General features: G+C 36.7%; 1 protein-coding gene across 12 annotated transcripts in view; it reads right to left on the bottom strand.

Moving 5' to 3' along the window:
• The window catches only part of Tfdp2 (transcription factor Dp-2), a 160,756-nt gene that overhangs the window by 53,783 nt on the left and 93,039 nt on the right, over nucleotides 1-13,934 (bottom strand). For all 12 annotated transcript variants that reach the window (XM_048794190.1, XM_015486982.2, XM_015486981.2 and 9 more), the window contains one exon: nucleotides 8,963-9,066. In XM_048794190.1, the coding sequence (XP_048650147.1) occupies nucleotides 8,963-9,066 (104 nt within the window). The remainder of the gene's footprint in view (nucleotides 1-8,962; nucleotides 9,067-13,934) is intronic.

Raw genomic sequence — 13,934 nt, 5'->3', positions numbered from 1 at the left:
TTTGTTTTGAGACAGGGTCTTACTAAGTTGCTTAGGGGCCACAAACTGCCGAGGCTGGTCTCAAACTTGCGATCCTCCTGCGTCAGCCTCCCAAGTCATTGGGATTACAGGCATGTGCCATTGTGCCCGGCAAAGCAGAAGTACCTTAAATACTGATGAGGTAAAAATGTACATTTTAGTAAGTATTAAACTGACAACTTACAATGTCTTAGAAAAATGAAAACCTTTCTTTGAAATTAAGTATACAAACTACAGTAGAGCTTGATTTACTAGAGCCTGGATAATAACAAATCAGATCTTCAGAGTCCAGTATAATGCAAAGATACTACACAATGTAGGTTAGTACATGCAATTTTCTCTTGCTTCTTCCACAACATTTCCTCATGTTATTAAATAAAACATTCCAGTGTATGGATTATTGTTCCCCATTATTATTATACATATGGATTTTTAATTATTCAATTATAGATTATTCAGTTAAAAATCTTAGCCTCAATTTCTATTTCCTACGACTATATTCCAGAAAGGAAATTAATGGAATAAAAAATATTTTATTTTTTAAAATGGATCCTTAATGTGTGTTACCAAATTGTTTTCTAGATTTTATAACAATTTTCACTGGTGAAGAGAACATGTTTTTTCCAAATATGTTTATAAGAATACCAAAAAATCTGGCAGCCTAATAACAGCTTTCAAAGTATTTTCATAAAAACAAATAAATAAGGGCATGTTCCAGTGAAGGAAGGCACTAATGGAAAAAGACTGGCCCTATGTGAATAGCTAATGAAGCAGCTGCTGGGCACAAGGGTTCTATTTTTATAAAATTTTGAAAATTTCCATAATAGTAAGGTTTTGCTTAGGTTCTACTTGAGATGAAAACATATAATATGAGTTAAATATAATTGTTAAGTAACTCTTCCAAAAATTTCTTTTTTTACTGTGTCATATAAGTCAAATGCCAATTAACTTTTGTCTCCATAATAATAAAAAAAAAAAACCTGTCTGTATATCCAGGGTCTATAGTCATTATGTTAGTTGTTAACTTACTCCATAAAGGACCAAAGGGAAGAATTCAAAGGCATTTCAAGTTCTTCATTTGCTATTGAGGTAAAGACTCAAACAATAACCTGAACAGTATTCAGACTTCATTATTGAAGTTCAGTTAACATTTATTCATTTACTAAAGTATTAGGAACTTCAGTTAGGTTCTGTTTGTGTTTGGCATTATGCCAACCTGGGACTAGGGAGATGTTAATACTTACAGATGTTCAGAACATAATTTGAGTAAGTTAATTCTGGAATTAAAAAATAAAAACAAAAGACAATAATACTGACAGATGTCTAAAAAATTCGGATTATTAGCAATATCAAGTAAGGCATCCAGAAGCTTGTCTCAAGAGAACGTGAAACTAGACAATGTATTGGTCACACATTCTAAGTATGTTTTATCTCCCACTCCTCCAAGTATCTGAGCTCACTTCCTACTTCCCATCCAGTTGCAAGACTTTAAGGGAAGACAAACTGCCTTGCTAAACTGTGTCCTTTGCAGGGTCTAGCACAATGCTGGGGGATGCTCACAGGAAAGGCACAATAAATATTTACTGAACTGAGACAAAAGACCCAACTTTTAAACTGATAGGGAATAAACTAGGTTCTTTGTTCACTGACATTCTAGAACCAATTATGTAAAATACAATAAGAAACACTATAATATAAAGGGCACAGTTCGCATGCTGACTTTGGGTACAAATAGCTTAAGAAGAAAGATTTGAGTATTTGACTAGTCTCTTTTCTATTCTATTCCATTCCTAGAGCAGAAGTCCTAAGCATTCCAACTGATCTGTGAAATAGTTTTATTATTTGTACAGAATTATTACTAAGGAGTTCTCTTTCTCTATTACTAGCCTACATGCTTGATTTTTCCCGATAAAAAGGGCTTTTGGGGATGGGGGAGAGATGATGAAAAGAGGATGGGAAACAGGACATAGAAAAACTGACTACCTTTATTAAAAATGATGTAGGGGGCGGGCTGTGGCTGTGGCTCAGTGGTAGAGTGCTTACCTAGCATGCATGAGGCACTGGGTTCAATCCTCAGCACCACATACAAATAAAATATTGTGTCGTCCTACAACTAAAAAACATATATTTGAGAAAAAAATTACATGGGAATGAATAAATGGATGAAGAATACATGATATATATACACAATGATGTTTTATTATACCATAAAGAGAATGAAATTATATCATTTGCAGGAAAATGGATGGAATTTGAGAACATTATGTTAATATAAATAAGCCAAACACAAAAAGTCAAGGGTCATATGTTTTTTCTCCTATGTGGAAGCTAGACAAGAAAAAGGAAAAAAATGTTCTGGGGGATGGCAGGATATCTCATGTACAACCAAGGAGATCAGTAGAGTAAAGAGACCAGAGGGAGGGAAGAAAAATACTGGGGAATGATATTGGCCAAATTACATTGCTATATTGTATGCATGTATGAATATGTAACATTGAATCCCACCATTATATACAACTATGATGCATCAATAAAAATATGGAAAAAAAGAAAACGACTCTGAAAATGAATTGCTATGTTCTACTTTACTTTTTTTTCCCTTTAATGTCAGATCCTTGGTTGATGGTCTTTGATAATCTGAACATGAATAACACCATCTTACTCCTTTCTCTTAACATAGGGCATAGTACACAGCAATTCCTTAACATTTCCTGCATGAACAAAATGAGGGATGATAGACTTGAACAGGAAACACAAATTTGAAGTGCGCATGAGCTATACTGAGTTCCTAAACTATAATATTAATAGTGAGCTTTAAAGAAACAAAGCAACATGGGGGTAGGAAAGACAGTGGAATGAGATGGACATCACCACCATAAGTACTTGTCTGAAGACACGATCGGTGTGACTCTATTTTGTATACAATCAGAGACATGAAAAATTGTGCTATATGTGTGTACTGAATTGAAATGTATTCCGCTGTCATGTATAACAAATTAGAATAAATATTAAAAAAAAAAAAAGAAAGAAACAAACAAAGCAAAAAGTAGCTAGGTGCAGTGGCATGGGTCTGTGGTGCCAGCTAGTTAGGAGGCTGGGGCAGGAAGATTGAGTCCAGGAGCTTGAGGTTAGCCTGGACAACACGATGAGACCCTGGCTCAAACAAATAATCACAGAACAACAACAAAAACTCAAAAGAAAGTCAGTAAGAGCTGATCAACCACTGAATATAGGAAAATTAATTTACATAGTGACAACTCAGACATGCTTTATAGACCCAGAACCTTAATTTTGATATTCTAAATTAAAATCAGAGGTAAAAACATACTTTTAATATTTAGCTGATACGACTTAAAAAAAAAAAGAGAGAGTTTTAAATTTCAGAGCCTTCATGAAGGGTACAATGGTGCACACCTGTAATCCCCACAACTTGGGAAGCTGAGGCATGAGGATCCTAAGTTTGAAGTCAGCCTCAGCAGCTTAGGGAGAACTTGTCTCAAAATAAAAATAAAAAGAGCTAGGGGGCTGGGATTGTAGCTCAGTGGTAGAACACTTGCCTTACACATGTGAGGCACTGGGTTTGATCCTCAGCACCACATAAAAATAAATAAAAATATTGGTCTAGCACAACTAAAAAATTATTTTTAAAAGCAGGGGCTGGGGATATAGTTCAGTGGTGAGCACCCCTGGAGTCAAGCCCCATAATAAATAAATAAATAAATACACACACACACACACACACATACATACATAAATTTCAAAGTCACCCATTTTCCCTTCAAACTCCAGACATTCCTAATTTAAAAGAAACCATGTGGTTTCTCTGATAATCAATTAGACTATGAAAATCAGACAGTAACTGAACAAAATTCTCAAATTTTCTGAACTGCTGTCATGTATGACTAAAAAAAAAAATTTCTGCCCTCAACATATTTTATGTACTACTGCCACCTACAGTTAGAAAAACTGAAAGCATAAGTATTCTGAAAAATATTATATTAAAAGATTCCATTATTTGACAAAATTTTGGTTTTCATTATAAGCATATAGCTTTTAATCTTCTAAAATAAGGTAGCTATGAGCTTATACATGCAATCATAAGGTATATACATCTATAAGATAAACTGTAAACCAAGGGCAAGTATCCCTAGTTAAACCAGTTACTACTACACCAGTACCCACTGAAAATTTTTTCATATGACCTTTTGAAATTTCTACTATCATTAAGGTTTGGCTTCCAAAAGACTGTAAAGTTCCAAGATCAAGTAGAAAAAGAAGACTGTATTACATAGATAAGTAAGATGGGATCATGGATGAGAGATTCAAGACAATTTTTATTTTTATTTTTCACAGTGCTGGGAACCAAACCCAGAACCTTGGACATGCTAGCCAAGCACTCTACTACTGCACCATACCCCCAACCCAGACAGTGTTGAAAAGTGACAAAAGAAGAGGAAAACCAAGGAATGGATGTACTCCCCATTCAAGTTGCTGTAACAAAATTTCTAACTATTTATAAGCAACATAAATTTATTGCTCACTTTCAGTACATGAGAAGCCCAACATCAAAATACCAGCAGATTCAGTGTCTGGTGAGGGCTTCCTTGCTTCTAAGATGGAGCCTTGTTGCTGTGTCCTCTTGAGGCAGAAAGGGCTAGGGTACTCCCTTCACCTTCCTGTATTAGGGTGTTTGAACCAAGCATGAGTGCAGAGCCCCTATGACTTAATCACTTTTCCAAGGCCCTCCTACTAGGATCACCAAAATGGGGATGAGGTTTCAACATTATTTTTGGAGGGTCACATTCCAATCATGGCATTATATCTAGCCCCACCCTATTCATGTCTGTCTCGCATATGAAATATATTCATTCCATTCCAGTTGTCCTGTAAATCTTAATTTGTCCTAGCATTCACTCAAAAAGTCTAGAGTGTCATCCAAATCAGATATAAGTAAGGCTAAAAGGTGTATTCTGTCCTGAAGCTATTTCAGAGTCCCCTATTCTTCCGTTAAACTCCAGACATTCCTAATTTAAGAGAAACCATGTGGTTTCTCTGATAATCAATTAGACTATGAAAATCAGATAGTAACTGAACAAAATTCTCAAGATTTTCTGCCCTCAAATGTCTAGCTGTATGAGCCTGGGAAATCAAAGTGCTTCCAAAGTACAGTGGTGGGACAGATGCAGGATAGACATTCCCATTCCAAAAAAGGAGACATGGGAAAGAAGAAAGGGATGGTAAGTCTTGACCAACCAGGCAAACACTAAATCGTAGGACTTGAGAACAATTTTCTTTGACTTGATGTCCTGCTCTGCATACATGAGTTTCTAGGGGACTCCATACCCATGGTTCCGATCTGCCGTGTGGCACAGTCCACAATGCAGTTTTCATGGGCTGGAGTCTTCTGCCTGTGGATCTCCTAGGTCAGAGTTGCATGCCATGGCTCTTACTGGTCTGATCTCAGAATGAATCCCCATGGCTCTACCAGGCACCAGGGGCTCTCTACAATGGTCACACCCCTCAAGTTGTTCTCTGCCTGGGCCCTGGGAGGGTTCTGGAAGCAGCCATGCCTCCACAACTCATGCATTCTGCACTGGGGGGAGTGGCACTATGTGTATACTGCCAGGCTCTTTGCCTGCTCCCTGTGGCATGCACTGCGTGTGGAATGGCTGAGGAGGGCTGTGACAGAAGGGGACAGACTTGAGGCAGTACCAGGCAGTGACTGCCAAGGTCCCCTGAGCCAGGGTAGACAATTTTTTGACATATTTTGTTCCCCAAGCCCTGGCTTGCTAGGCTTGTGATGGGAAAGGCAGCACAGATAATGCTTTCTGGTTCATTCTTCCACTGTCTTGACAGCACCAGGCTTCCACCACCCATACTCACCTCTTTATCAAAAGGTTGTAGGCCACACCTTGGTGTTCTATCCAGAAGAGCCAGAAGAGGTTGTTTTTTTTTTTTTTTTTTCCCATTCTTTAAAACATGGCCTATTTTAAAATTTTTCCAAATCTTTAAGTTCTGCTCCCCTTCTGATTATCAATCCCACTTATAATTCTTTTTTTATTTTTCTCTTTTCAGATTGTATAATAAGCAGCCAAAAGAAGCAATGCCTTACCCTCAACACTTTGCTGAATATTTAATCTATAGTATGGGGGCACACACCTATAATGCCAGCAGTTTGGGAGGCTGAGGCAGGAGAATTGTGAGTTCAAAGCCAGACTCAGCAACTTAGCAAGACTCTGTCTCAAAATTAAAAAAAAAAAAAAAAAAAAAAAGGGTTGGGGATGTGGCTCAGTGGTTAAGAGCCCTTGGGTTCGATTCCCAGCACAAAAAAAAAAAAAAAAAAAGGATTTCTTCTGCCAAATACCTTATGTTACTGTTCCTAAATTCCTCCTTCCATAAATCTCTAAGGCCATGACCACAATATAATCAAATTCTTGGCCACTTTGTAACAAAAAATGGCCTTTCCTATAGTTTCTAATATCAAATTCCTGGCTTCAATCTGGGACCTCATCAGAATGGCCTTTACTACCTAATTCTACCAACATTTTGATCACACTGCTCAGATAACTCTAAGCAGACTGAGGCTTTCTCCACAGCTCTCTTCTGGGCCTTCTCCAGAACCACTCTTTACTGTCCATTCATGGCAATACAGTCTTTTGCGAATGTATTTCTCTAAACTCAGCTAACCTCTGCCCACCAAAAGTTACAAAGCCTCTCGCAGAGTTTCAGATATTTATTATGACAGCACCCCATTTCTCACATCTGCTCTAACAAAATACTTTACTAGGTAATTTACAAAATAATAAAAACTTATTTGTCACAGTTCTGGAGAAGAGGAAGTCAGCATATTCAATGTCTGGGGAAGACACAGTGCTTCACAGAATGCACCTGCTTGCTGGGTCCTTATGTGACAGAGGGGGCTGGGGTGTTCCCTTCAATCTCTTTCCAAGGGCACAAATTCCATTCATGAACATAGAGCCCTTGAGACTTGGCCACTACACAGTGGTTCCACCTCTTAACATCACCACAACAGGGATTATTAGGCTTCAACATGAATTTTTAAGGGAGATGTTCAGAACATTGGGATTCTCCCACAATTAGGAAACCAGAGAGAAAGTCTGGAGGGAGACAAATCAAAGCCAATTTTCTTTTGCCAAATCTCTTCTGCTCCTTCTGCCCTTTGCTGTGTTGATCCTGATGTTTATGGTAACTGAGTTAACAGTACACTTGACTACTTACCATTGTCAGAACTGAACTGTGTAAGAGTTTACATGCACACATGTTCAAATTGACAAGGGAAGAAAAGAGGAATTCTAATTTGAGTCAAAGCAGTATCAATTAAAATACCAAAAAAAAAAAAAAAAAGTCTCACAGAAGATTATTGTAAGGGTCAGACTCCTAAAAATCTGACTACATTTAATTTTAGTGAATGTCTTATTAATCTCCTTTATCTCATTTTCACCTACTGTAGTGGCTGGGAAGGGTACTGCTTAACAAATGTTTGAAAATATACCCTGAGCTACCTTGCAATGGGGATACTTATTTGAGCTTTAGGTCTCCAAGTCATTTGGAGCTAGATTACATTCTTCACATACTTACAGTAAATTGTGTTTTATCTTTAGCTGGAATTCTGCAGATGATTAACAGTCCTCAACTGACCAAAGAAAATATCATGTCTATAATGTCTTAAAGATTTCTAAAATCATTATTTTTTTTGTTTGTTTGGGTACTGATGATTAAATCCAGGGGTGCTCTACTGTTGAGCTATATCTACAGCCCTTTTTATTTTGAGTACCGGTCTCCCTAAGTTGGTGAAGGTTTCACTAAAATGCTAAGGCTGGCCTTAAAATTATGATCTTCCTGCCTCAGGCTCCCAAATCTCTGGGATTACAGAGTTGCTAGAATTATAAGTATACCACCACACCCAGCACCATTAAGTATGTTAAAAGATATGTTTGTATAATTAACTTTGCATTAAACACTGTCCACTGTGCTACATATTATGTGTAATTTACTTTTTTTGCTCTATAGAAGAAAAGATGTACATACTGACAATGAAGAATTATTCTTCAAATGTATAATAACTTTTATCTATGGTGGGGAGAGGCCATTTAAATTAGGTATAGTTTTGGAGGATTGAATACATGCATCTCTGTTTATAAATATGGTTTCCTAAAAGTGTTATATACTTAAAGCTCTAGCAGAATTAACAATATCTTTCGAGAAATAGTTAAATATTTCCTATTTTTCATCTATTATTTCTATTGTGAAAGATGAAAATGAATTGATGTGTTATTTTTCCCCAATTGTCATTTCAAATTCAAAGCTCCAGATATGGATTAAAATACTGGTTAAACATTCAAATTATGAGACTATCTAGTTAAGGAAAAAGATTCTAAGAAAAACAAAAAAGAATAAAGATATCAAACACAACAGATTTCAAATCAATTTAAACAACTAAAGCCAAGAGAAGGCTCACACAGGGGGCAAAGGCTTAATATTACACATCCACAGATTCCATTAGGTGAGAATGCAACATGGAAGAACACAATGCCTTTTTGTCAAGATATAATAAGTTACATTCAGATAAAAACAAAATGTTTTTAAAAAGTGAAAGGGATGACTGAAATTAACTGGAATATTTGATCAAATTTCTTCAGTATAATTATCTTTTTTTTTTTTGTACCGGAGATTGAACTCAGAGGCACTCAACCAAGAATCATGTCCCCAGCCCCTTTTGTATTTTATTTAGAGAGAGGTTCCCACTGAGTTGCTTAGTGCCTCTCTTGCTGAGACTGGCTTTGAACTCACGGTCCTCCTGCCTCAACCTCCAAAGCCACTGGGATTACAGGTGTGTGCCACCACACCCAGCTTACAATTATATTTTAAGTTAGTCTTTCCTAAGCAAAGTTTCAATTCAAACAAAGACTGATGAATTTCTTACCATTTGGGGTCCAACATTCACATTTATTGGTCCTAAGGTTTTTGGTAAAATTTTTGTTGGTGAGTTGGCGCTGGAAACTGGAAATGCAACAAATGATATGTTACCTGAAATGATATCAAAACATTAAGTCAGTCTTGCAACAACAAGTCCACTGCTATCCATAAACAGCCTCAGTGGTGAGCCACTTTACTTAAGTAATTTAAAATTACCTTAAGAGCATATTATAAACAAGAAGACTTACTGGAAACCCATAGTATTGTTATAATGAATATATTAGTTCTGATGAATAACTAATCAGTTATGTTTTACAGAAAATCTATAAAATAAATAGTTCCAGTCTATTGGATTTTTAGTCTTTTAGAGGAAAGAAATACTTCGAATACATTAGTACAAATCATAGTTCATACTGAAAGTTGAGAGATCTTTAGCAGACTCAGAGAATAAAAAAAGTATGATGTATCAAAAGTAAAATAAAGATTCAAATTCCTTTACAATAAAAACATTTATACCAAAAGTGCATATATTTTCAAAATGTCAAATTGGTAGCTTCCCCCCACAAACACACTTTCATAACAGTAAAGAAAAAAGCCAGGCACAGTGACACAAGCCTGCAATCTGGGCTACTCAGGAGCCTGAGGCAGGAAGATTCCAAGTTCAAGGTCATCCTGGGTAATTTAGCAAGACTGTCTCAAAACACAGAGGGCAGGGAATATTAGCTCAGCAGTAGAAAGCCCCAGGGTTCAATTTCCAATACCTCAAGTAAAAGCAAAATATATATTTTTTAAAATGATGCTAATTATTGATGCTGCAAACAGTAAAATCTATATTTTTAAGCGATTTCAACACTTTACATTTCAAATTAATATAGCAAAGTGGTAGCCAAAAAAAAAAAAAAAATCCCCAAAGTGAAAAGCCAATTTTCTAAACTACAATATCAAATACTAAACTCCTCTGGACAAACTTTAGTTTATCAGTGTTTCTTCTAGAAGATGCCAGTGTAACTGAAGAAAAGGAGCTCACCCAGGAAGTAACCAAAAGAGGACAACACTGAAACCGGGGGAAATGAGCGCTTAGACCAGAACTAGAAAGACATGGTCTTCTCAGTCTCTTCCTAAGATGGCCATGTCCTTACTTTTCCAAAGCTTGACCACACTCCTTAATCTCCTTTTTCACCTTGTAACTCTCAGCAGATTCCTGTACCTCCCATAGGAAGGAAATCAGGCCATCAGGCAAAATTACTGCTTGTAATTTATTATTAGTAGTAGTATTCTATTTCTCTCTGAATGGAAACGTTCCTTGTTCTCATAGAAATGAGGTCTTCTCTCTCTGTTCTATGCTTTATACTGATGGGTGTGACTTCACCCATCAAGGATGCACTCTATCATGAATTTTCAACTATTCCATTAGCTCCTTCCTTCCCTTCAGTTTCTCTCTCTGTTCATTTGATACTATAGATCATTTCCCTCAAATTTCATATTAAAATACAATTCTTCATCTTTCTCATGTCCAATCAGCAAGGCTTAGTACTCAAATCTGCCTCTCCTTCAGATTCTCACTGATACATGACTGAGCAGTGGCATATTATCTTCATCTACACAGTGATGAAATTTAGAAAACAACCTTCACTCAACCCTTTCTTCTTTCAAATGACCACCACATTCTATTTGTTATCTCCTTACTCTGGTTCCTTTATGCTGCTGGAACTTGTTTAATCTGGAACTTCATAGTATATGGTTTGGATATAGCAACCCTCCAACACAGTGGTTCACAAACCCTGGCTGTGATCCCACTAGACAAGCAATAACCAATGCCTATGCTCGGGATCTGAGGTGAACTTGGGCATGAAACTGGTAAAGTTCTCCAGATGATTCCAACGTGCAGTCAGGGCTGAGCACCAATGCTCTCACTGGATATCCTACCTCAAGCAGTCTTCCTTACCACCCAACACATCTCTAACAAGCCAGTCTTTCAACTGGCAAAACTGTTCTGATACTCTACTAACTCAAGGTCTTCAAAGACTCTACACTTCCTAAATACCTCTAAAGGCTCCTAAAAATGACACAAAAGCTCCAGTCAAAGATTTCAGCCCTGTCTCTTTCCCAGCTTCAACTTCAGCTACTCCCTTCACATGCACCCTGCACTTCAATCAGATCAAACACCATGCAATTCCACCAAGGCCCCCAGACAACCTCCTAGCTTTGGAGTACAACTTTCCCTCTGCTGGGAAGACCCTTTCTGCTAGTCAATGACTGTGAGCACTTCAAGCTAAATATACAACTGTCCCTTGATATCTGTGGGGGCGAAAGGCTCCAGGACCCCCACCTGCACCCCATGGATACCAAAATCTATGGTGCTCAAGTCCCTTTTATAAAAAGGCACAGTAATCGCATTTAACCTGCCCATACCCTCCGGTATACATTAAATCATCTCTCGATCGTGCACAATGCCTAATACAACGGAAATGCTATGCAAATACTTGTTGTACTATATTATATAGGAAATGATGGCAATTTTAAAAGGTCTGTACATATTCAGTATAGACCTTTTTATTTTTTCCAAATATTTTCAGTTCATTGTTAGTTGAACCTGTGGATACAGAGGGTCGACTATATTTCATATCATTTTCTGGGAGATTATTATGTCTGTTCCACAGTCTGTTCCACAGCTTCCTGGCTTCCAACACACACACACACACACACGCATAAAATTTTAAAAAATTAAAAATTCATATAAATATATATAATATGTATAAATGTCAATGCTTAAGACAACAGCGTGAAATAGATTCTATTAGAGAGGTTGAGAGACATTAGATCATTTGTTACAAGATCCCACAACTTGTGAACATCATGGTTCCACCTCAAAATTCCATCTCCACCTTCTCCTTAAAAGCTGTCCCCAGCCTCTGTGGCCTAGGTCCTGGAGGTCCCTCTTCAGGCTTCTCATAAAACCCACTGCTTACTTGCAGATCTCCTGTCAGTGGGCTAGGTTTCTAAGCTTGGTATCCCAGCACCTAGTTTAGTCCCTCACACAAAATAGGTGCATAAAAGTTTAAAAACTATTTGATCAGCATAGTTTGGAATGACTACCTTTCCTAATCTGGATGCCAAAATTCTTGTAATGCTGTCCACATCAAACACTTTGTTGTTTTTCTCAATAGAAATCATAACTCGGAGTTTGAAATCAACTAAAATGCTACGTCCTTAATTTTATTTTAAAAACATGACTGAATACCTGGTATTATTCAAATAAAGATTCCCTGTAGTGTAACTGTGCAACCGAATTTTTTTTCATAAAAAGTGTATCTTATCATTTGCTAAAGATTTTTAAGGTTATTATTAAAACTCCCCCCAAAATGGTATTCATCTGTTGAAGAACCCACATAAGTGGAAAATAATAATCTGTGAGTCTGATGGGAGTAACTGCAGTTATGGCATTGAGAGACATGAGCCCCAAACTTGATTCCAGGCAGATCCACCACAGATCCCTGTAGGGAAGAATAAAGCCCTGAAAAGGTGTAGCCCTCAGCTGCTAGTTTTTAAGTGAACCTACTGCTGCTGAGTGTTTAAGATGAGATCATCTCTGCTACACTACATCAGAAGCAAAAGTAAAAACTTGCAAAAAGAATGAAGAAGAAACACAAAAAAATAAGTAAGGTTAGGGAACAGACTGATCCTACTTAAACCGACACTAAAAGAAAACAAAGACTATAAATTTTTAGATAAAATAAAAAGCATTAAATCCAGAACTGAAAAGGAAAAGCATTAGTCCAGTTAATACCAAATGAATTTAGAGAAAACTTAACAAATTTGACAAACTGATTCTAAAGCATATGTGAAAGAGTAAAGGCAGAGAACGGCCAAGGAAAATTTTTAAAGGAATAATGGGGCAGAGATGAACTTCAGCCAACCAGATCTCAAAAGGATTACAAAGTTACAGTAATTGAAATAATGTGGTACTGTCAAAGCAGATAAAGGAACTGACAAAACAAACTGAAGTCCAGAAATTACTCCATTCACATATGAAAAATTTATATGTAGTAAATTAATATCTCAAACTGATGAAGAAAGAGCAAATTACTAGGACAAGATATTGTCCATGTGGACAAAAGAAACTTCAGGTTTCAGTTTCTCACCTTTTTACAAAAATAATTTGATTTTAATAAAAATATCAAAAGCCATAAAAGCATTTGAAGAAAGACATATAGTATTTTTATAATTTGGGGATAAGGATGTTATAGAATTTAGAAATAGTAAAAGATTGATATATTGATCACTTTAAAAGAAAAGTTTTGCCAGGCTAAGTGTAATCCCAGAGGCTCAGGAGGCTGAGGCAGAAGGATTGTGAGTTCAAAGCCAGCCTTAGCAAAAGCAAGGCAGTAAGGGCTGGGGTTGTAGCTCAGTGGTAGCATGCTTGCCTAGCATGTGTGAGGCACTGGGTTCAATCCTCAGCACCACATATAAAAATCAATAAATAAAATAAAGGCATAAAAATACAATAACATTATTTTAAAAAAAAAAAAGCAAGGCACTAAGCAACTCAATGAGACCCTGTCTCTAAATAAAATACAAAATTGGGCTAGAGATATGGCTCAGTGGTCGAGCATCCCTGAGTTCAATCCCTGGTTCCCCAAAAATAAAAAGGTTTCTATATAGCAAAGAACCAACAGACTTCAATAAAGATGGTCAAGCTGGTAAAGAAATTTGCGATTCATATATCATTACTATCCTTTAAAAATTATTATTATCCTTTAAAAAATTATTTAACCTATCCTTATAAATCAGTAAGAAAAAGACAATAATCCAACATGAGAATATCTCAGTACACAAAGAAATACAGCGCCAGCTATGGCATAAGAGGTGCTCAACTTTACTCAGAAGGACACATTTAAATAGGTGACAAACACCCAGTCACCTGAAACTTTAGCCTGTTGCAAGAGGTTAACCAAATCAAGTTCAAACAATTTTTCCTA

The sequence above is a fragment of the Marmota marmota genome, unplaced genomic scaffold (genome assembly GCF_001458135.2).
Source record: "Marmota marmota marmota unplaced genomic scaffold, marMar, whole genome shotgun sequence".
In the NCBI taxonomy this organism is placed as follows: domain Eukaryota; kingdom Metazoa; phylum Chordata; class Mammalia; order Rodentia; family Sciuridae; genus Marmota; species Marmota marmota.
This window is presented reverse-complemented; position numbering and strand designations above follow the sequence as displayed.